The 24,030-nt window shown below is 44.6% G+C and overlaps 1 protein-coding gene and 1 long non-coding RNA gene across 10 annotated transcripts; one reads left to right on the forward strand and one right to left on the reverse strand.

Annotated features, from left to right (window-relative positions):
• The first annotated feature begins 658 nt into the window (after positions 1-658).
• Positions 659-15,844, forward strand: LOC113594131 (uncharacterized). Of its 2 annotated transcripts, none has more exons than XR_003414432.2 (4): positions 659-794; positions 9,624-9,709; positions 15,166-15,434; positions 15,585-15,844. It is a non-coding gene; the product is annotated as an uncharacterized LOC113594131 (long non-coding RNA). The 2 variants fall into 2 exon arrangements; XR_008298075.1 differs by having other exon boundaries at positions 15,595-15,844.
• On the reverse strand, positions 3,200-22,118 carry LOC106966703 (caspase-14-like). 8 transcript variants are annotated; one of them, XM_053221641.1, is made up of 9 exons: positions 21,564-22,112; positions 19,986-20,038; positions 18,633-18,782; positions 15,627-15,852; positions 15,036-15,152; positions 8,458-8,556; positions 6,795-6,904; positions 6,020-6,192; positions 3,200-5,243 (listed from the first exon to the last, which is right to left on the reverse strand). In XM_053221641.1, exons 1-9 carry the CDS (start codon positions 21,916-21,918, stop codon positions 5,240-5,242), a joined length of 1,287 nt encoding a protein of 428 aa, XP_053077616.1. In that variant the 5' UTR covers positions 21,919-22,112; the 3' UTR covers positions 3,200-5,239. The 8 variants fall into 8 exon arrangements, with proteins under 8 accessions (XP_053077616.1, XP_053077619.1, XP_053077618.1 ...); XM_053221644.1 differs by lacking the exon at positions 18,633-18,782 and having other exon boundaries at positions 21,564-22,118; XM_053221643.1 differs by lacking the exon at positions 8,458-8,556 and having other exon boundaries at positions 21,564-22,107.
• Between the last annotated feature and the right edge of the window lie 1,912 nt (positions 22,119-24,030).

Here is a 24,030-nt window from a genome sequence, read left to right on the forward strand (position 1 = left end):
ACGGTCACAACTGATTTTCTACAAAACCTTGCCAGGTATCTTAACGCGAACGGGATACATCAACCAGCCCAAATAGCTGTCGTAAACCGGGACCGGGGCCTGAGCTCACGGCCGGGGTCCGAAGCAACTGCAGCGCGGTACGCTGATCCTGTTTGCTGCGCCACGGCCGCCCAGCCGCAGCCCGGCCCGCACCCTCACCCGGTGCCCTGGCTCCAGCACGACCTCCGCGCGCTCCGGGGACACTGTGGGAACCCGCGGGCCCGAGTTCGGCCACGTGCGGGCGGCTGGGCGCAGAGCCGGAGATAGATCCGCTTTGCCTGCTGGCTTCCATCCCCAGTCCTCGCACCCCTCACTCCAGCGGAAGGCTATTTAAGTCCTTTGGAACTATTTGGGGGACGCCGGGAACCCCACAGGGGACTCACGCAAAACAACGCCGTATGGACCCCTCTCTGGGTAGCGCGGAAAAAGGCCGGCGGCCGGAAGTGACGTCCTTATATACTCCGCCGCCAGCCAATGACAGCGAAAGCTAAGCGGAAGGGTGAATGGGCCGCCTAATCCAGCGGGGCCTTTTGCGACGTTAGTGCTTTCCGGCGCCGCAAAAGAGTACCGCGGCGCGCGGCCACCTCCGCTGTAATTCATCAGGGACCTGCAGTTGGAGGCCGAATCGGCTTTCTGGTCCCTGTCGTAAGTTGAAGTGTCTTTACGTAGGGAGCCATGTTGAGCACAGCGTAACAAAGTATTCGTTCAACAAAAGCCGGAGAAGTTATTTTCGTTTCTTGGAGAGCAATTTATCAGTACGTAATTCAGATTTTGAAAGTTCGCTTACAGGAAATTTTCCTGAAAAACTTAAAAGGAAAACACTACAGATGGCAGGTTTCTTTTTCTAGAGGAAAAGGAATCAATGTCGATAGATTAGTAATTAAAAATTCATTCCGTTCATATAGTACTATGCAGCCACTAAAGACCTGCAGGGTGGGGGAGATTATTTTAAAAAATTGAAGCCAGTATTAACTAAACTTCAATAATAAAAAAAATTGAAGCCCTGCACATTAAAAGATGATGGTAAAGAGACGGCCAAGTTATTGACTTATGTATTGGGTTTCCATCTTTGCTGCACTTGCGAATCACGTGGAGAGCTTTTAAACATGTGCCCAACCCAGATTTTAAAAATCTGATACATATATATATATATATATATATATTTTTTTTTTTTTTTTTTTTTTTTTTTAAGAGAGTGCATGCTCGGGTGAGGGGGAAGGAGGGGAAAGGGGGAGAAGCAGAGGGGGACGGAGAAGCAGAGGCAGAGGGCCTGAGCTGGGGTTCGAACTCCTCAGCGGTGACCTGAACTGATGTCAGAGGTTTAACTGGCTAAGCTTCCCAGGCACTCCAAAAATCTGATTTTTTAAAGTGAAGTATTGCCATAAAACATATTTGTATATATTGTGAAATGATCACCACAATGAATCTAGTTAAAATCTGTCACCGTCCAGTTACAAAAAGTGTGTTTTTCTTGTGATGAGAACTTTTACCCTCTTAGCAACAGTGAAATACACAATATGGTATTATTAACTATATTACATTCCCAGGACTTAAAAAAATCTGATTCTCATAAGTACCTCCCTAGGTAATTTTAATGTGTAGCCAGGCTAAGAACCACTAATATACTAGTAGAGAAACTGGGTGAGTTTTTTTGGTCTCATTTTTAGCATTTTTGAAATTTTCTGAGGAACACAGGTCAAAAAATTAAAAAAAAAACAAAACCCCATTGCAGCTGATAGAGAAGGAATGAAAACTTAGGAATGGGTTTAAGCATCCTTAGAAACTGCTGAAAATATCTGGAGACATTTTGGCTCCCAAAGAAAAAATAGCTATGTGTAAAATAGAACAGGAGGCTTTTAGGGGCAGTTTTCTGTCACTGTATTGCATGACTGGAGGGGCTTCCCCAGCCACCTCAACAGCTCCCTCCCATATGCACGCTGGAGTCCCAGGACTACTTCCTTTGTTGCAAGAAGGACATTGTACTGTAATTATGTTTGGGTGTTTGTCCACAAAATAGTATTTTTCTCACAAAACAGCTTTGCTCTTGAGAACCAATCCGCGTAAGGAAAATCCTTGGTGAGGAAATGAATCAACAAAAGTCCAAAGATGAAGAAGGTACTATAGTAAACCACGGTGGGGAGCCCATGGCCCAAGAGGCACTTGTCAAAGAAAATCTGTAGCGAGCAGCTAAGTGTCCTCCCCACCTTCCAGGGTCCCTGGTCGTCTGCACAAGTTTCTGCAACATTTTTTATCTGTGCCTGTTTTTTTTTAATTTTTTTTTTTTTTTTTTTTTTTTTTGAGACAGAGAGAGAGAGTCGGGGAGGGAGACACAGAATCCAGAGCAGGCTCCAGGCTCTGAGCTGTTAGCGCAGAGCCCTTTGCGGGGCTCAAACTCATGAGCCATGAGATCATGACTTGAGCCGAAGTTGGATGCTTAACCAACTGAGCCACTCAGGTGCCCCCTCCCCTCCCCCTGTGCCCTTTTTAAATAAAACTCTCGGAATTTCCTTTGGCAAACTTTTGATCTTGGGCATTCATATTTAAAAAGAGAAAAACTCAGCTTAAGTTTTTTTTCCAAATGCAAAATTGTGGTAGGGACTGTAGTTTTGGGGGGATACACTTCATGTGTCATTGGATGGCTAGAGGAGACCCTGTTCTGGTTTACAGCCGAGAGAATACGGAGGACACCAAGTTGGCCCCAGGCTTCAAGTTCATCTTGGGCACCTTCCCACCTCCCTCTCTAACCTGACTTCCTCCTTGCTCCTCCTTGACCTGTTTGTCTGGTATCCAGCCATGCTCCAGTCCTCTCCAGGAATCTTACCTGCCGTGGCCTGAGCAATGTTCCAAAATAACTGTTCCCTCCTTTGCCCCAAAGCTCATTCATTCCCTTAGTTAACTGGCATGGCCCTGTTTGTTGAAAGGATTCTGTCTTACAACTTTTCTCTCTCACTTGGCCCTTTTGTCTTGTATTTTCATGCACTGGAATGTATTTCATGCACTGCCGCATTGCTAACTGGGACTCTGAACTAGTCACTTAACGTCCCTCAGGAAACGAGCTATCGCCTGTGTTAGCTGCTGCCGTCCCCCTGAAATGAGTCCCTGGGCCTGGAGTCCCAGGATGGCACAGGATGCAAAATGAACAGAGAAGGCTCACCTGATGTTCATATTTTATGAACCGAGGTGACATTTTAATGGTCTATAAAAAAAAAAAAAAGCAAAGTCACATATCAAACATCAAAACTCAAAAGTTCTCAAAATTAAATCACATGTATATAGACTTGAAAAATCACATTCACTAAAAAGGACACAATTGTTCCTGAAATGGAGACAGGCCTGGAGATTCCGGGATGCTTCAGTCATCGTGACCCTCAGTCTTCAGAGCATTTTCACCGAACACCTGTATCCTCATACAGGCCCAATGGTCTCACACAACTGCCAGCTTGAACCTCTAGGATCAGGAATAGCCACACCTGCAGCATATTCATGAACAGTTTATTAAGAGGCCAAAGTTCAGGGAAGTCCAGTGACTGGATGAGTTCTCAGCCGAGCCAAATCTCCTTTTATGATGTGGAAACCAGGGTTTAGTATAGTCCAAAGTTACACGAAAAGTGAGAACACAATCACAATGAAAGCTCATCTTCGGCCCGGAGTTTGTGAACTCTAAGTAAACGCTAGTCTACATACAGTGTTCCTTCTGGTGGGATGGGACCCAAGCCGCCCCCTAAAGAATGTGTGGTGTAGAGAAAGCACACAGTGAGAACAAAGGACGCTTCAGGCAGAAGGGAGAGAATGAACCATAGTTCATTGTTCAAGGAACATAGCCAAGAGCATTCATTCAACATTCATTAACCCACAAGCCTGATGCTATGAGAGGGGATGCCTGAGGGGAGGACAAATCATCCTGTGGGGTCAAGACCCAGGACAAACGAGCAGTACAGGCCTGACAGAGAAGGACTTGGAATATTCTCCTAGGGCAATCTGAGTATATTCCGAAGGCAGTGGGGAGTCAGAGGATTATTCACAATGGGATGGGTTTTGTAAAGAGATTTAAGGGAAATGTAGGTTGACTTCCAATTTAGGGAGTTAAAGACGTCACACGACAACCAGCCAGGTGGGGATGGCCAGAAGGTGGCCAGATGCGCAGAGGTAATGAGGCGAGGTCTGATGAATGGACAAAACAATTAAAAGACAGAGACTAGTCATTCACCAAACATTCATCACATCGCTTCTGTATGTCTTAAGGCACCGATGGAAGCTGGGATACGGCAATGAAAGAGACACACAGCCTCTGCCTCTTGGAGCTTATGACTGAACTGGAGAGAGATTGGTGGCCACTGCACAGTCCTTTAAGTACAGTGGTGCTAAATGCTGCAGAAGAAAAGCACCGGGTCTGTGAGCACTCAGAAAGAGCTGACCTAGCATGAGGCCTTGGCGAAAAACTTTCCCGTGCAAAGGGTGCTTGACCCAAACCCGGAGGGGCGGAAAGGACTGGAGTGGAACAGAGCATCCCAGGCAGAGAAAACAGCATTCAGAGGTACCGCGCAGCAAGGGAGAAGCTGGGGAATGGGTGGCGGGTGGAAACACGAGGCGTCAAGGGCAACAAAGTACAAACGAAGACACCCGGGTCAGACTCGAGAATGGCTTATGGAGTCAAAAAGGAGACGAGTCTGGCTGCAGACAACAACATGGGAGAAATCGGGCGAGCCAGGACAGGACTACACAGAGACAGCTCTTGAAGACTAAGCCAAGAAAACGAGGGTGAACGCCAGCACCAAAGTAGGAGAGGGTGGAGTGTCATCAGTAAGGGAAGCACGTTCTAAAAATGGTCCACAAATCGAGCTGGGCTTCCCTGTTTTGGTAACAGCTCAGGAAAGCCCATTTTCAAAAACAGTGATCTTTTCAAAGAAGTCAAATTATTTACAAGCGCCAACTACACGTGGCCCAATCTTGGAAAAATACACATATATGCAAAACAAACTGGAGAAGTACAACTGGTGACAGAAATAACCCCAAAGGATAACCATTCGAACTGCGCTACAGACGCTCTCTGTTCTTTACACCGTCAGTTATAAAGCAGCCCTTAGTTTTTCATCCTCCCGACGTCAAAAGTACACAGATTTAGTTAAAGTCGATTCCATGACAAGTGACACTTTTATGGGTTCCTCGTGTAGATGAAACTCAGTGTGCACCACTCTGTTATTCACCTGGAAGATTAAAGTACAGACTGTTCAAAAGCCCTGAGCGAAAGCCTTTTAGTCAACCCTACGGCGTGAAATGGGAGAATTCTATGCATTTCAGAAAGCAATATGCAAATGGCGGTGGAAGGAGCATGGCCCCCCCAAGTGCCTGGAATGCAGCTCTCTGGACTCCAGGGTCCACAGACCTGGGTTTGGTCTCAACTTGCCCCTGGGGATTAGTAGGCAAGAGAACCCGCCGTAAAATGAAAGGGTTGCGTTATGTTATGTCCAAAGCACCCCGTGGCCCTATAATCCCAGGGTTGGTTGTGAGCACATCAGTCACCCTTCCATGTCACTGGGCCGTGAGGGCCTTTAATGTAAAGGCCCCATCATACTCATTTATGGATTTTTTTTTTCTTTGCCAGTGTTTACTCAGCAAGTACTTTAAAAATAAAGGGTGTTCGGTAAAGGCTTAATGAACGTCGGTCAGCCAACCAATTTTTCAGCTAGCCTTAGCTACGATGGATTTCCATTTACAGTTGGCCAAATCTGTCTTTATTATAACATTGCTGAGAAGCTGACAAGAAACTGTTTTCTCAGAGAAATTGAGCAATAGAAGATACTCGGGCATATGGTTCGAATGGGTGTCAAAATTGTCTGTGGTCCCTCCCTTTCACGTCCCACCCCCACCCAACTCTGACCTCAAATGAGGTGAGAAGGAGTTTGAAGGGCTGTTAAGCATCATATGTAAATTATTAAAATTAAATCTTTCTATTTTAAAGAAACAAAAATAGTTACCATACCTTGGGCAGGTGTGGAGTAATTCATATGTAATTGTGATTAGGGCATGAACTCTAGAAGCACTCTGCCCAGGCTGGGGTGCCAGCTCGGCCACCGACTCACCCCCATCTGTCACAGGGGATGTGAATCCCAGGAGGTCCCTGAGGGGTGTTGGAAAACTTAACTGGATTCGTATCTGGGAAGCGCAGAGAATGGTAACTGGCGTGGAGTGGGCCACGCAATCGATGTTAGCCTCGCTGTTACTGGGCGCTTCTCTGATCTCTTCTCATTAGCTCTCTGTGGGCGTAAACCTCTTCAATCCTGATATGATAAACTACAATAATTGGGCCATTCTCCAACTAGGGTTCGTGTGCAAATCAACCGCCATTACCGAGCACGTGTTCATTCAGTGAATGTTTACTATGGGCTACAAGCTGGGGAGACAAATGTGAGCTGGAGTCTGTCCTTAGAGATGTCCTAAGGCTCTGCCCTCTCTAGGGGTGCTGAGTCGGGCCAAAGCTGGCTGCCATGGTGGGCTACACAGCAGGCAGGGTCTTTAAAGCTCACCTAATATCCAATGCCCTTCTATTACCAAGGAACGGAAGGTGTCATTCTGTTTCCCTCGGCAGGTGCTCAACCATGTTTTCTGAATGCTACGGTCATTGTAAGTCATGATCGGCCCATCACTTCCAAGCAACTTTTCAGTATCTCTCCTATTTTCATGGGTAAAGCCAACCTCATGAAAATGCTCTGATCAAGTACATGAATGAAGCACGTGTTCACTTAGAATCTACTTACTTTGGTGAAAAAGTCAGCGATGTGCCACTTATTTCCATGCTGTTTAAAGACCTCAGCCATCGCTTCAATCATCACCGAGCCCGTGCGAGGGTGCCGTAAAGCAACGTGATCTACAAAGTGAAAATATTTCATGTGTTTTCCTCCTCTGGTTGCACCGAACTTTTCTTTTACCCATAGTGAAACCTGTAAAATGGTTTTGAACTGAGAATACGGAAGCATTCTTGTATTAATAGGAGTGGGCCTGGGTCCATAAGAGACACAGACACAGAAAGAGGAAGCACTGAGCCTCCCAGGGGACTCCTGTGACCAACAGCACGTAACCCCTCAAGAGGGCAATTCTCTTCTATCAATCAATTTTTAAAATAAAACTTTTCAAATATTCACAAAAGGAGAAAGCAAAGTTTAACAAACTCCCATATGATCATCCCCCAGATTCAACAGTTATCGTTTTGCCATATTTCCTTCATTTATCCCTTCTTTCTATATTTCTTAATGTTTATTTATTTTTGAAGGCGGGGGAAGTGAGAGAGACAGAGACAGAGAGAATCTTAAGCAGGCTTGCACTATCAGTGCAGAGCCCAATGTGGGGTTCAAACTCACCAACTATGAGATCATGACCTGAGCTGAAATCAAGAGTCAGATGACCAGCCAACTGAGCCACCCAGGTGCCTCGTCTATTTTTTTTTTTTTTTAATTTCTGACTTTTGCTATAGGATCTTAAGCTAAATATCCCCCAAATACATCAGTATAGAATTTATTTTGGGGTCCTCAAAAAAATTTAGTGGAATTGTTTTTATTAGTAGTTAGTAAAAAACACGAAACGTGTCTTTTTTTAGTGTGGAAATTTGATGGGAATATCAAAATCGTACCCTCTGATAATAAATCTAGGTTGGAACAGAAAAAAAACATGGATACACCTTTGCAATCTCAATATAGGCAAAGGTTTCTTAGAACACAAAAAGCATAAGCCACAAAAGAAAAAGATGCCAATTTGGACTTCATCGAAATTAAAAACTTTTGTTTTTTGAAACACGTTATTAAGAAAATGAAAAGCAAGCCATAGTTTGGGAGAAATATTTGCAATACATACCAGGCAAATAACTTGTATCCAGAATATATAAATAATTCTCAGGGGTGCCTGGGTGGCTCAGTTGGTTAAGCGTCCGACTCTTGGTTTCGGCTCAGGTCATGATCTCCCAGTTTGTGAGCTCGAGCCCCACTTTGGGCTCTATGCTGACAGCACAGAGCCTGCCTGGGATTCTCTCTCTCCCTCTCTCTCTGCCCCTCCTCTGTCTCTCAAAATCAATAAACTTAAAAAAAATTAAAAAGAAAATAATTCTTACAACTTCATAAGAAAACCAACAACCCAATAAAAAATTGGACAACACACATGAACAGACATTTAGCAAAAGAAGATATGTGAGCGGACAACACGTACGGGAAAAGATAATCACTAGGCCTCCAAGAAATGCAAATTAAAACTACAAGGTGATACTATTCTATACCCATCAGACTGTCTAAAATTTAAAAACAGATCAAACCAACTGATAATGAGGATGTGAAGCAACCGGAACTCTCATACGCTGCTGGCGGAAATGTAAACAATACAACCACATTGAAAAAGAATTTTCAACTTGGCAGTTTCTTTAAAAGTCAAACACACCTGCTATGTGAACCAACCATTCCACTTCTTCGTATGTACCCAAGGAGAACAAAAACATATGCCCAAAGATGTACACACATGTGTTCACAGCGGCTTCATCTGTAATAAGCAAAACCTAGAAACAACTTAAATGTTCAGTAACAAGTGAATGGCTGAGCGCATTGTGTTAACATTGTGTTATATTCACACAACTAAATACCACTCAGAAATAAAAAGGAATGAGCTACTGATATACAAAACGACATGGGTATAACCCGAAACCATTATGCTGAGTGGAAGAAGACAAGAAGGGAGGGAGGGAGGGAGGAAACCTACATGCTATATAATTCTAGTCCTATAAAATTCCAGAAAATATAATCTAATCAGTGGTAACAAAACACAACCGTGGTGACTCAGGGATGGGGATGGAGGTTGGGACAGATTCAAACATGAAGAAACTTTTTGCGGTGACAGCAATATTTGCTTTATCTTGATCATGGTGATGGTGTCATGAACATATACTTCCATCTGTTCGAATGGTACACGTGGAATATGTACAGCTCATACTTCAACTATATCTCCATAAAGTTGTAAACAAATCCACAAAACGTATCTGTTTAGTATAGGAACCATACAGCAATTTCAGCATTGTCCCTCTTGGAGTAAATCTGAGTTAGAAACACCACATCACGATGTTTGACAATCCATCCAGTATTCTTCAAACTGCAGGTTGCGGCCCAATTATCAGCCAACAAATCAATTTAGCATACTGAAACTGTATTTTTTAGGGGCGCCTGGGCAGCTCAGTTAAGCATCCAACCCTTGATCTCTGCTCAGGTCATGATCTCATGGTTGGGAGTTCAAGCCCCATGGCTCATCCCATGCTTGGGATTCTGTCTCTCCATCTCTCTGCCCCTTCCCCGCTTGTACTTTCTCTCTCTCTCTCTTTCTCAAAATAAATTAATTAATTAAAAAAAATGAAACTGCCTTTTTTGAAAATGGGATAAAATGGGATATAGTAGAAAATATTAAAGTACATCAATGCAGCAAGGGTAGCTATAATTTATAAAACTAGTGTGTTACATGTGTATTTATACTTTTACATAAATATATGTGATAGACTATAATGAAGTGTAGATTTTATCAACTCTAATATTGAAGTTTTCTGCCCCCCTCCCCCCACTTAGGCATCTCTGAAATCTGGATGTGCTATATAATCTCTTCCGTGTCACAGAGTAATTAATTGGTAGCTCCCTGAGGACACAAAATAATGGTATGTCTTACAATCAAGGCATTAGATTTGATGCAACACAATAGCTCTTTCTTCCTGTAGGTTGTGGCAAATAACATTTGAAAGCCTCTAACCTAACATGGTCTGCAACCCCGTGGAGGATGTGCCAGTCAGCAGAGCGAAAATCAGTGTAGCTTCCAAGCATCTTATTAAATGAAAGATTATACATTTCTTGTCACTTTGAAAATAATCAGCTATTGTCGTCCATGGCCACGGGTTCAGTCCTCAGGACAGACTCTAGGCCACAAAAAAATGAGTCCGATGAGTAAAACTGGAGAACTTTAGACTCGGGCTGAAAGCTAGTGAATTTCTGCAGATTTACCAAACAGGGTCAAATTAAAAAGTCATCAGGACCGGGATTCCCCCAACATTGCATTAGATGATGACTCTGGCCATAGAACAAGAGCTCCAATCACTCACAAGACTGAAAACAAGTAGCCAATGAACACATGAACACTTTATAGCTTCTCTTATATATAGGTGAGATGGCTTGGTCACAGGCCAGGAGGGACAGGCTCTAGAACTCACAGGGGTCAGGTAGCTGGTATAAACTTCAACGGTGAACTAGATGTCGGAAGCCCGAATTTTGTCGAAATCTACTTTCTAAAAGAAGATAACTTTAAAATGTTTTAAACCTTTTTTTTTTGCCCTTGATCTTAGTCAAAAGTCAAGCCGTGATTAAATCCATTGTTTGAATAGATAATACATTCAAATGGTTCACAATTCATCTATCAATAGATGAATAGATAAAAATATAGATGTATATTTATCTTACATGGACACCCATGCGCGCACACACACACACATAGGCACAAGAGAATATTACTCAGCCATAAAAAAGAAAGAAATCTTGCCAACATGGATGGACTAGAGGGTATGCTGCTAAGTAAAGTAAGCCGGACAGGGAAGACCTGCCATATAATTTCATTTGTATGGGGAATCCAAAAAGCAACAAAAAATGGACTCAAACACAAATGGTTCACAATTCAAATTATAAAAGGAATCCATCAAATTCTCCCTCCCGCCTCATCCCACGCCCAAGAAATCAAACTCACGATCTGTGAGATCACAACCTGAGCCACCCAGATGCCCCACAGCTGTCTTATTTTCATTAACTGTTGCATTTGAAACTTCATGATGATTCTTTTCAACTGCGGCACAGTATCCTACAGTATGAATATACCACTCCCAGTGGCTTTAGATTCCTGCCCCTTCATTTGCCCCACTAAGCAACTTCAAAGAAGTGCCCAGAGTAGAGTGCTCGACTCAGCCCCATTCACCACTTTCCTGGTATTAGCACTGAAAAGTCCAGTATCCCAGGAGACCCCTCCATCTCGGGCAAACTGGGACAGTTGGTCGGCCTTTCCATGTGTATACGTGTGCAGAAGATTCCTCTGTGCAGAAGCTCCCAAACTTTCTCAGTTCATGGTGCCCTTAGTGTCTCAGTAATTTTTTCACAGCACTCCTAGGCCAAAAGAAATACCTAAGAGATCCATTTACTAAAGTAGTTAGTTCCAAGCTCAGTATTAATATCTTAATAGCTGGGGCACCTGGGTGGCTCAGTCAGTTATGTGACCGACTGTTGATTTCGGCTCAGGTCATGGTCTCACAGTTTGGTGCATGAGATCAGGGAGGGTCTCTCTCTCCCTCTCTCTCTCTTTCTTTCTCTCTCTCTCTCAAAATAAATAAACACTTTTTAAAAAGTTACATGTTATAATGTGAGGGATACAGTAAAAGCAGTACTCAGAGGGGATTATTTGAAAATGCTTATATTTTGGGGACGCCTGGGTGGCTCAGTCAGTTAAATGTCTGACTTTGGCTCAGGTCATGATCTCACAGTTTGTGAGTTCGAGCCCTGCGTAGGCCTCTGTGCTGACTGCTCAGAGCCTGGAGCCTGCTTCAGATCTGCGTCTCCCTCTCTCTGCCCCTCCCCTACTTGTGCTCTGTCTCTCAAAAATGAATACATGTTAAAAAAAAATTTTTTTTAATGCTTATTTTTTGAAAAGAGAGAAAATAATGAGCCAAGTATCTAACCAAAATAGTCGGGAAAAGAAGAGTAGAATAAACTCCCAAATGAAGAAAAATGGAAATTTTAATGAAAATTTATGAAATCAAAATTAACGAAATCAAAAACCCATACTAGAGAGAATGAACAAAACCAGAAATAGGTTCTTTTTTTTTTTTTTTTTTTTTTTTTGAGAGAGAGAGAGGGCACAAGTGAGCAAGGGGCAGAGAGAGAGTGAGATTGAGAAAATCCCACGAGGGGCAGAGAGAGAAGAAGAGAGAGAGAGAGAGAGAGAGAGAGAGAGAGAGAGAGAATTCCACTCAGGCTCCGAGCTGTCAGCACAGAGGCCAACTCAGGGTCGAACTCACAAACCGTGAGATCATGACCTGAGCCGAAGTCGGATGCTTAACCAGATGCTAAACTCGGCACCCCTAAAAATAGGTTCTTAATGAAACCACTGGCAAGACTGATCAAGATCAAAAGAAGGAAGCCACAAATATTAGAGATAAAAGGAGCATTACTACAGACTTACTGGACATTTCACGTGATTAAAGATACAACAAACCCTATGCCAAGAAATAATTTTTTGTTTGTCTCCCACGGAGAAGCCAGTTTTCCTAGCAGTACATATTGAACAGCCCATTTTTTCAACACTAATTGGTGATGGCTTGTCACATACCTAGTTGTCCTGCATATCTGGTTCTGCGTGTACAATCTCTATTCTATTCTAGTGGTCTGTGTATACATAGAATTTTTATTATTGTTATATACTAAGTATTCTTTTTTTTACTGTTGATTTATTTTTGACAGAGACGTAGAGACAACAAGCAGGAAGGGACAGAGAGGGAGACACAGAATCCAAAGCAGGCTCCAGGCTCTGAGCTGTCAGCACAGAGCCCGATGCGGGGCTCGAACTCACGGACTGTGAGATCATGACCTGAGCCGAAGTCGGATGCCCAACAGACTGAGCCACCCAGGCGTCCCTATATCCTAAGTATTCTTATGTCACAAGTTCTCTCAAACATCTGCATAGGTCCCTCTCTCATGTCCCTCAAAGGTCCACACAACAATCAGCTGCTCCATGGGGACATCTCTACACATCTCTTTTTTAAAACGGCCATCTCCACCCCTCTCCCTCGATACTCCCTATAACCCTCATCCCTGCATTATTTTTCTCCATAGCACTTATCAGCATTTAACATATTTTATTTTATTTTATTTTATTTTATTTTATTTTATTTTATTTTATTTATTTTTGGTAAACATTTCACTGAAAGGGAACCATGCCATAGCAAAGTGTGCAAAGCCTTAGGGGTACAGAAGAGCTCCATAAACTTTCATAAAGTGAACACACCCCATAACTAGAAACATCTAGAAACAAGATGATGCCGGCATTCCAGAAGTCCCCTCCTTGCCCCCTCTGGTCATCACCACCCCCAACACTCTGCAGCCCTGAGGGCAAATAGTATCCTGACTTCTAACACCACAGATTAGTTTTGCCTGTTTCAGAGCTTTATATAAATGGTATCGTAAAGTAGCACAACATATAGTTTCTGTGTTTCTCGTCTGTCTCCCCCACTAGTGCAGAAGTTCCGTGGAGGCAGAGAGTTTTAGTTCTTCTGTTCAATACTGAGTCTCTAGCCCTTAAATGTATATACAGTCCAGCAGTCATAAAACTCATTTGTTCCATAAAACTGGAGCTTGAGGTTTCTCGCCTTGACCCTGAACTGTTCCATAATAATTCTGCAGTTAGTTTATATCAGGAGCTCATTTCCTTTTATTGCTGACTGGTAGTCCACGTGGGGCACACCGGGATTTGTTTATTCGCTCACCTGTTGATGGTCACTTGGGTTGTTTTCAGTCTTTGGCTATTTCAAATCAAGCTGCTATGAACTTCTGTGTGCCAGTCTCTGTGAGGCCACATGCGTTCATCTCTCTTGGAGAAACAACCAAGGAGTGAGATCTTTCGTCTAACCCTAGTGGGGAAGTTTTTCGCATCTTACCACTAAGGATGGTTTCATTTTAAGTGGTGGCCCTTAGTTTCCTTTGCCTGCATTTCTTCGCTCACATTTTATATCAAATTCCACATAGAGATTGAATATATATATATATATATATATATATATATATATGCAAGCTACTTTAATCCTCTTTTCAAGTCAAGATAAAGCAGTGCCTGGGTGGCTCAGGCAGTTAAGCGTCCAACTTCAGCTTGGGTCGTGATCTCGCAGTTCATGAGTTCGAGCCCCATTATCAGGCTCTGTGCTGACAGCTCAGGGCCTGGAGCCTGCTTCAGATTCTGCATCACCCTCTCTCTCTGCCCCTCTCCTACTCGCATGTGCTCTCGCTCTCTCTAAATAAACCAACAAACATTTTGTTTTTAAATAAAAATAAGCCTAAAAAAAAAAAAAAAAAACCTAAAGAAATGTCCCGGACCCCTTAATTCTATCTCTCCAACATTTTTGTTTCCCCTCACAAGTGAATCAAGTCCACCCTCGCATACACAGATTCTTTTGGACTTTAACTTATTATCAATAATAGTATTAGTAACACTGATGATAATATTATTAGCAGAATATATTAGTAGTAATAGTATCTAATTTCTTTTTTTTTGTATTCACTATGCCATTAATTATGATAAGCACATCTGCTTTATAGAATTCAATTTACATAACATCCCAAAGACATAAGTGAATTCTATCATTCCCGTTTTACATGAAGAAACTAACATAGCTAGCAATTAAAAAATACTGAAGGTCTCAAATATAGTAAGTGGCAGAACTAGCTTTTGGGCCAAGATCTTTTTCACAGAAGAGCCAACCATCTCATTCACCATGCAATACTTTGCTCGGGGGCCTGTGCGTTCCTGGAAGAATGATCTGCTTCTTTTGTTTAGAGATGCCAACCTGCCATCTCTAAAAGTGGGAACATTTGTAAACGGAGATGGAGAGGTTAACAAAAGATTCTCCTTCTAGATGTCAATTTGTAAGGCACAAATAATTTAAGGGAGGCCTGGGTGGCTCAGTCGGTTAAGCATCCGACTTCAGCTCAGGTCATGATCTCATGGTCTGTGAATTCGAGCCTCACGTCGGGCCCTGTGCGGACAGCTGGGAGCCTGGAGCCTGCTTCGGATTCTGTGTCTCCTTCTCTCTCTGCCCCTCCCCAACTCACACATACTCTCTCTCTCTCTTAAAAAAAAAAAAAAAATTAATTAAAAAAAAAAAGATTCTGAGAATCATCACGAATAACTTAAACCTTCTGGAAGAAAGTGTGTGTCACTGGCATCTACCCTCACTGTCTCACCTGCCTGGGTAGGATAGATGATGAAGTAATCACTGAACGTGGGCAGCCTCCTCTTCTCAGATACGTCATCAGACTCCATGGGTTCATCATCTGTCTCAACACCATTATCTCTTTTCTCTATTTTTTGGAGAACAAAAATACACACTACAGTAATGCGCCATTGACACCAGGAACCCTTAATCAATGTCCCAACAAGCTTGCACCTCCAGAAGAGGGAGGAATAGCCACAGAAGCTATGGAAGTCGGATATTGGCCCCTCAGGTCGCCTGGCATCACATGGACGGCGGGATGGCCCTTGGAAAGTGCACACATCTCTCTCAGATCTGAGGCTCCCTGGCCTACCCCATGATGTGAGTGACTGGGACCATTCTTCAGCCAGAGTTAATGATTCCATCCCAGGTAAGTGTCCCTTCTGTCCCTTCCTCCCAGCCCAAAGTCTCTAGTACCCCACACAACTAAAGTCACATCAGCCGAGGGGCCTCTGATCGTAAACAAACGAACAAATAAATATTTGTAACTTATTTTTCTTTTCTCAGTCATCCATATGAGAATGCCCTAGACACAGGACTGGACCAAGAAGTCTCCACTCACCTCCTCTGCAGGCCTGGATTATAAAGATCTTTGGTTTCTCTTGAAGTGCCGGACAATTTTTATTATTAAACATTTCAAAAATGTCCTCCAGGCTGACTCTCTCACCATCTTTCATCTTAATAAAGCCTTTCTCCCCGTGGGACATAAGAGTAACAAGGCAACAGCCAACATCATCCTTAATTTCATTGAGTCCATCCCGAAATGATGATATTTTCCCAAGTAACTCCTGTAAAATAGGATCACATATTCAAAATAACTGGAGGGAAGTAAAATCAGAAATGCCGGAGATGGTTCTTTTCAGTAGGCAATCCGAGGATATGACAAGTACGAAAATAACTACATCTCAGGCAGGGTTCGTATAAGGTAAATATCAGTTCCTGAACTTGTCCCTTCCCTTTTGGCTGCTCTCAGAATTCCCGTAATTTCTGTTTGTGCCATTGGTTCTTGTTTAACAGAATTAGGGCATTTCTGATTCTCTACTGCAAAAAAAACAACATAATGATAGCTCCCCAAAGGGTTAGTGTATGTAAATTTTATATTATTAACTTATTTTAACATATAAAGTTATTGTTTTCTAAAATTAATGCCCTCAATAAGCTAGAAATGGAAGGGGATGGAGGGATCTGCCAATAATATACACCTGCCAGAACCTATGGAGAGGCGTCATCAGAATCGAGCCCCCTAGAGAGAAACGCAAGACGGGAATGGCGGCCATCATTGCTCCCGTAAACCTTGTAGCCAAGATTCCAGTCCCTTCAATAAAGCATGTAAAAGTGAAATGAAGTCTAAATACGGTAAACGAAGAGCCAAAACTCATTTTTTACACATATCATGACTTTCTAGAAATACGAAATAATCAACCAACTAACTACTGGAACCAGAGGCCAGTGAGCTGACTGGATACAAGATTAACTCACAAAGATCAAAGATCCTCATCCCCCCACCCCCCACTCCGGTTACCTGGCAACAATCTTTTAAACCCCATAACAGAAAAGGGGGTCCCATTCACGGTCACACCCAAACTAGGACAATACCTAGGAATAAACCTAAATGAAGAAAGGATAAAGCTTTAGGGAAGAGGCGACAATAAACCATGACATGCCCACGCTTCTCTTAATACTACTGATTTGCTGATTCACTCCAAATGAATCTCAATTCAATGTCATGGCAATCAAAATCCCAAAGGGTTTCAGTGGAAATTAACCAGATTATTCTCCAGGTCACAGAGGACAGACAATCCTCAAGAAGAGCCAAGCATATTCATAAGAAAAAAAGAGAGAGAGAGAGAGAGAGAGGGAAAGAGAGAGAGAGAGGAGGGATAGCCCTATCAGGCATCAAAATGTCCTTAAAAATCATGGTGAATGAAACAGGGAGATACTGGCTTAGGTATAAACAAATATATGAATGGAATATTTTAGATTCTAGAAACCAATTGAATTATATATGGGAATTTATTTCACAATAAAGGCAGAGTTTTAAGTATGTGGGGGAAGGACACATTATTCAATAAATGTTGAGACAACAGACTATCCATCTGGACATAAGGTGAGGCTTCCTACTTCACACTGTTCCAAAAATAAGATTCCGGAGTAGAAAGGAAAACCTTAAGCTATAGAGAAAAATAATTTAAGCATTTTCTAAGTTGGGAAGTCATGGGGTTTAATCAAGACACAAACAACAAGAAGCTGACAAGAAAGACTGACAAGTTTACTCACAAAAAAATTAAAAGACTTCCATATGACTTAGGACAACAAAAAATCAAGTCACAGGGTAAGAGAAACATATCTGCAGTACGTTTGTAAATGAATAATATCCAGGAAAATAACTATAAGAACAAGAAAAAGACCACCCAGTAGGAGAAAGGGCGAAGGAAGACAGAACAGATAATTTACAGAAGGATAAAAATGGCCAAAGGATGTTTAACCAAACTAAGAATCGGAAAAACGAAACTCCGAACAATGAAATACTTTTGCCAGTGACATTGCTAAATATTTATAAACGTTGCCAGGATGCAGGAAAAGTAGCCACTTAAGACCCTGAGGAGCATAAACTAAAAGAACATTGGCAGTTTCTGCCATTTGAATGAAAAGGACAGGATTAAAAACCATGCAAAATGAAGAGATTCTGGTCCAATCCTTGGGGAAAGGACATTTGGGGCCAGAAAATTCTTTGCTGTGGGGGCTGTTCTGGGCATTGTAGCACCCTCCAGTTGTGACAACCAGAGATGGCTCCAGATATGGCCAAATGAGGGGGACAAGTCACCCTCAGATGAGAACCAGATTTAAGGTAACAACTAGCAAGGGACAGGATTCCAGCCGAGGCAGCCTGTGTGGCATCCACAACCCCATGCTATGCTGTTCCTTGACATTCATTAGCAGTGACTCCTGGGATCTAAGAAGGGCTTTCCTATGTTACTGTCCCTAAATAAGGGCAGGTCTGAGTCATGTCTCAGCTAAGGTCAAAGAGATCAAATGGAGTCCCACCATCCTCTTCCACCCTATTTTTTTCAGTACAATCTAGTTAAGTCACAACGCAATTCTGCCCAGTGCTATCGGCTCCCTCCCCACGCTTCTCCCAGGGTTCCAAGTGAGTCCCACAAAGACTCATGCTGCTGGAATCCCTCTGGCCTGCCTCCTGATGACCTCTCAAAGGGGTTTCCTTGGTCTTTCCTGCTCCTAAATGCTCTGGAACTTGCCTACTCCAGACTCCGCCTTGTCCTTGGCCCCCTTGCCCATCTTGCCAAGGATGGCTTCTGGGGTTCCCTTCCCTCTTCAACTGCATGGCCCTAGCCAAGACTGGAGCCCAAGAGGTCCCTGCCTGACTGGAAGGGGAGGTAGGGTATCGCACACGTAAAATTACAAAAGCATCAAGAGTTTTATCAGGACACACATGTCATTGAGCAGCAGGTAGGTCCTGATTCTTACCAGGTGTTAAAACCCAATTTTTTAAAAAAGAAAGGAAAATTGGAAGATCCAAGTTAGGTTCCTCATTGTTTTTTATTTTTACCATTTTGTTTGGATCGATGCACGAAGTATGCTCAAACTGGCATTGGCCAAGCCATTCGGTCATTAGCATGATGTCCCGGTGAGCCCCGGGTCTGTTCTTCTCCACACACATGAGGAAAGCCTTCCGCTTGCCACTCAGGTCATAACAGTCCTATTTTCCAGAAAAGCCAACAATAATTAAACCAAACCAAACTCAGAAATCCAAATGTGTCATAGATACAAAATAATGAGTTTCTCTAGGGATCAATGGTGAGGTTTCCCAGTTTGGATCAGGGATGCAACACTGATTGTCTCTCTTATTAGTTATGGAACGGGGGTGGGGGGAGTCATGACTTGATTTATAATCCTTTCAAATATCTTCCTCAGACTAGGACTAATAGGCCAATCTCAGTTTTAAATTCCTACGTATAGCTAGAGTATCAGTTTAAGGAAATATGGCGGACAGAGGAAACGGTAAATGACCACACAAGGCTGCAATCATCAAAATCCAGAATGTGGGACATTCTACAGACAACTTGGTTTCTTTAATAGATAAATAACAAGAAAAAAGGCTAAAGAAAGAAGAAGCATCCTAAGTTAAGAGTCTTAAGGCACAAAGCAAACAACTGTAATTGTGTAGGCCCTGTATGAATCTGTATCCTGATTCAAACCACCCACCTGCAAAAGACATAGGAACGAGTCAAGGATATCTGAATGCTAACCGCCTCTTTGCAAACATTAAGGAAGTTGTTTTTAGGTAGAATAATGGTATTGTGGTTATGTTTTGCAAAACCTCTTTCTCCTGCTAAAGATTCAGAGATCCACACGAAAGTGTCCATAGATGAAAGGGACAGGATTATCTGGATTTGCTTCAAAATAATGGGAGCGGGAGCACACGAAACAAGATTGGCTCTATGTTTCTAATTTGCTGAAGCAGGGTCATAAGTACGTTGGGCTGGAGTTGGGGAGATTCGTTTTTCTATCCCACTTTACTATTTGCTCAAAATTTCCGCAGTAAAACTTAAAAAAACCAAACGCTAGAACCAGCAATGTACGTAGTCGTCCAAGGCCATACAGCCAGGCATTGAACTTCCATTGAAGTTGCCTCACTTTTCTTGACTTGTCAAACAGAAATAACAGCAGTTCCTACCTTGTTTGGTTAATGCACGCACAGTGGTTGTAACTGGCTAAAGTTTATCTTCCACTCTCATAACAAAAAGCAGTGAGATATGACCACTTGAGAAAACCATACAGATAGTCTTTAACCAACAAGAACAGCACACAAAAAAATGTTAAAATGGCAGTTCAAGCGGCTAAATAAATACCATCCTTCCTAACCAGTGTGCGGTGCTGGAGTGAGAGCAAAAATATTTACCAGTTCGCCATCCACACAGTCATAGCTTCTCTTTAGAATCTTTCTTGGAATCTCTGCATGAATTTTCATGAAAAGAGAATAAAACAGGAAAAACACATTATTATTTTCCCATTTTTTAAGTTTTAATCAAGATCCACTGTCATCCCTACTAACAGGAAGCTCCTCCCAAGGAATTCTGTTGCCTCTTACGTTTTGGGGGTCCAGCAGGCTTCAGCCTCGCTTTAGAACAGGTTCCCTGGATTATGAACACCTTCCTGCAAACTCATGAGGCTGGAAACTTAAAACCGGCTTCCCGTAGGCCACAGTGGGATACAAGGGCAGGAAGAGCCAGGCCAGAGATAAAAAGGGACAAGGTCTAACTGACATATTACTGCACATGTACTTCCTGGAGAGGAGATTAAGACATCGATAAAGGGAAAATTGAAGTAAAGGAACTAGGCATTAAAAAAAAAAATAGCATAATCTCTTAGCATTTAATTCCAACATTTATTGGGTGCCTACAGTGTAGAGCCATAATATTGTGTAGGTTGGATGACTCTGGAAAAAAAAGCCCACTTTGCCAACAGTCTAAAGAGGTGATAGCAAAAGTGATACATGACCAACGAACCTGGGAGGGACGACACAAGTGCTTTGTAGGTGCAGTGAAAGCAGGGAGAGTCAAGGCTCCACAGGGCCAGTATTCTGCCTGTAGGCCATGTGTGGTGGGCCATTACAGTTGTCATGCATTACAAATCTAAACAAAATCAGCAACAGTAACACACCTAGAAGCTCAATCAGATCATAGGCATGCCGATGGCAGAAGTCACCGACGGTACATTTTACTGTCTATCTCAATGGCTCCCATGTACGTGCTGCTTCCTCTCCCTCCTCTCTCTCACATACGTATTATGTACACATCCGTTTATCAAATCGGGCCGGCGGGGGGGGGGAGCCCCACCTCCCTCAACCTGTTCCATACTACATTTCTTGATCATAAGCCACATCTTCCCAGATTGACGGCAAATGGTCTCATGGTGTGCAAGAAGAGCCACCCCTTCCGTAAATACACCCCCTGGAGGTGTGACAGTGGGGTTTCCAACACTGGGCTTCTCACTGCACCATTTGGAAACCTCCCACATCATAATCTCTTGAAGGTAGTCGTTAACGAAGCATCTCAGGCCTGCTGCTGAGTCGATCTGCTCTTTGAGCCGACCCCCCAAACGTGCTCGTAAACCCTGATGGCCGCTCTTCGACGGATCACTCGGATTCCGCGCCTGGGGATGGCGATTCTACGGGCTGCTTCACCCAAGGTTCCCACCTCCCACCGCGCGTCACCTGGGTCCTGGGCACCCGCCAGCCCCTGGCTCCGCTAGCCTCCGCCCCGCGGGCTGCCCGGCAACCCGCCCCCAGCCCCGGCAGCCCCCAGATCCCCCGGACCTCTCCCCCCAGCCCGGCTGTCCCCACTCTCACCCAGGCTCCGCCCCTCCGCCGGGCCGCCGGCCGCGCACCCGGGCCCCGCCCCCTAACCCGGCCGCCACCACCCCGCCCCCCATCCGGGCCCAGCCCCCAGCCCCGGCTCGCGGCAGCGCCCCCGCTCACCCCGGCGGTCGTCGTCCTCCGCGCTCTGCCAGCGCGGCAGCAGGTCGGCGCGGCGCAGCTGCTGCAGCACCTTGATGAGAACGCGCGACACGGCGGGCAGGTAGTAGTGCTGGGCCAGGAGACGGGCCAGCCCCGCCTTGCTGCCGCCCTCCAGCTCCAGCCGCAGGGGGCTCACGCGCGGCCCCTCGTCCACGGTCTTGAGGAGGACGCGGAAGTGGCTCAGCTCCCGCGGGGACAGCAGGTCCAGCGTCTCTTGCACGCGGCTCTGCAGCTCCTCCACGGTCGGCGTGATCTTCGGAGGCGCCTGGCGGCCGTCGGACCCCCAGCGCCAGCCGCTCCCAAGGCTCGTCGCCATGGCCACCCAAAGATGCTGCAGCGCCCGGGCCGGAGGGGCCAACCGCCGAGGTCTCAGCCCCGCGGGCCGCGCACGCCTCCCGTTTCTCCCTTTGTTTTGTAAAACGGAGGCGTTTCCGCTCGTCTTAGCTACGGCCGGGCGGGCTGGCGGCGGCGACCTGGAGATCCCGCCAGGCTTCCTCTGCGGCCCCGCCCCTGCCTCGAAGCCCCGCCCCCACCCGCCCGTTCCCGCTTAACCCTCGGAGCCCGGGTAGGGAGAGCTTGGTGGCGGGGGCTCCTCCGTGGTTCTCCGCCGTGGCTGCGCGTTAGGGTCACCTGGCTAACTAACTCCTCGAGCTCAGGCCACAGTCCCGGCTGATTACAATCGAATTTCTGGGTGGCAGACCCAGGCATCAGCCGTTTTGAAAGGTCTTCGGGTGAGGGGCGCCTGGGTGGCTCCGTCGGTTGAGCGTCCGACTTCGGCTCAGGTCATGATCTCGGGGTCCGTGAGTTCCAGCCCCGCGTCGGGCTCTGTGCTGGCAACTCGGAGCCTGGAGCCTGCTTCTGATCCTGTGCCCCCCCCCCCCGCCCCTCTCCGCCCCACCCCTGCCTGTGCTCTGTCTCTCTGTGTCTTTCAAAAATGAATAAACATTAAAAAAACATTTAAAAGCTCTTCCGGTGATTCCAATGTGCAGCCTAGTTAGATCCGGAGTGTTTATCAGCTACCGAACCCACTGGCTCCACTTGGACGCTGAAATAACACCTAGAGGCTATTTGCCTGGAGCCAGCTTTCATTGGAGAGGGAGAGGTGAAAAAGGTTGAGGCTTGAGAATTTGAAGTCAGCAAGAAGTTGGAAATGCACACTGCTCAGCCTGGGAGTCGTGGAAGGGACATTGCCTTGGGGAGCAGATCTCAGCTTGGCAACGGCCCGTTACTGTCACTGCTGCTCAGTTCCCTGACTTGCTGGGGACCTCAGGAGCTCACTCTAATTGTGATTTGCCTCAAAATTACTTACCCTGTGGAAGATCTGGTGAAGGAAACTCAAGACCTTGTTTGCATCCCGATTCTAGTAAGCCAACGGTAAAAACTCGCTTTTTAAAAAAGATTTTATTTTGGGGGCACCAGGGTGGCCCAGTTGGTTAAGCCTCCAGGCTCTTGATCTCTGCTCAGGTCATGATGTCATGATTGGTGAGATTGAGCCTTGCATGGGGCCCCCATGCTAACAGCTTGGGGCCTGCTTGGGATTTTCTCTCTCCCTCTCTCTGCCCCTCCCCAATCACAGGAAAACACTCAGGTGTGCTCTCTCTCAAAATAAACTTAAAAAGATTTTATTTTTCAGTAATCTACACCAACTGTGGGGCTCAAACTCACAACCTGGAGATCAGTCTAGTTCCACAGACTGAGCCAGCCAGGTGCCCCTAAAAAGTCCTATTTGAGATCACTGGAAATGTGAATATGGGCTGGGTTTTGGAGGATATACAAAAAATTTGTTAGCGTTTTCCAGGTGGGATAATAACATTGTAGTTATGTGAGAAACATGTCCACCATTTTTAGAGCTGCAGATTTTTAGAGATGAACGATGGGAAGGGTGAAATAGTCTGATGTCTGAAATCTGCTTTCATAAAGGAGAAAGTGGAAAGACAAGAGTGGCAAAATCCTGATCGTCGGTTTTCATTTCAGTGATGCAAATGAAGGGCCAATGTACCATTTGCCCTACTCTGTGTTTGAAATATTTTGTTTATATATTTATAGAAACTGAATGTAACAGCAGCTTGAAATCTTTGCTTCTGTCCTCTTTGGGCCCATATGCCTTACTAGGTCTTATCTGTAGTGGCCAGACAAGTGTTTGCTTCCACAAAGCTCTGCCTCTAAATAATTTGAAGTCTGAGGCAGCCAAGAACAAGTCAACTTGTTAAAGAGGCACTGGGCGGAGTTTCCAAAGCCAGCTGAGACTCACAAACTTTAATAGCTGTGACAGACTGCAGGAAAGACAAATTCTTGGGGCCTGGAATATGCAGATGTCCAGAACCACATCCCTCTGGAATCAAGGTTAAGGGCAAATTCCAGTTTTACCCCATGTTTAGAGAAAATTAGACTGTTCCTCCAAACCTCATTTGCCCCCAAAGAACAAATG

Source organism: Acinonyx jubatus, chromosome C2 (assembly GCF_027475565.1).
Source record: "Acinonyx jubatus isolate Ajub_Pintada_27869175 chromosome C2, VMU_Ajub_asm_v1.0, whole genome shotgun sequence".
Classification (NCBI taxonomy): Eukaryota; Metazoa; Chordata; class Mammalia; order Carnivora; family Felidae; genus Acinonyx; species Acinonyx jubatus.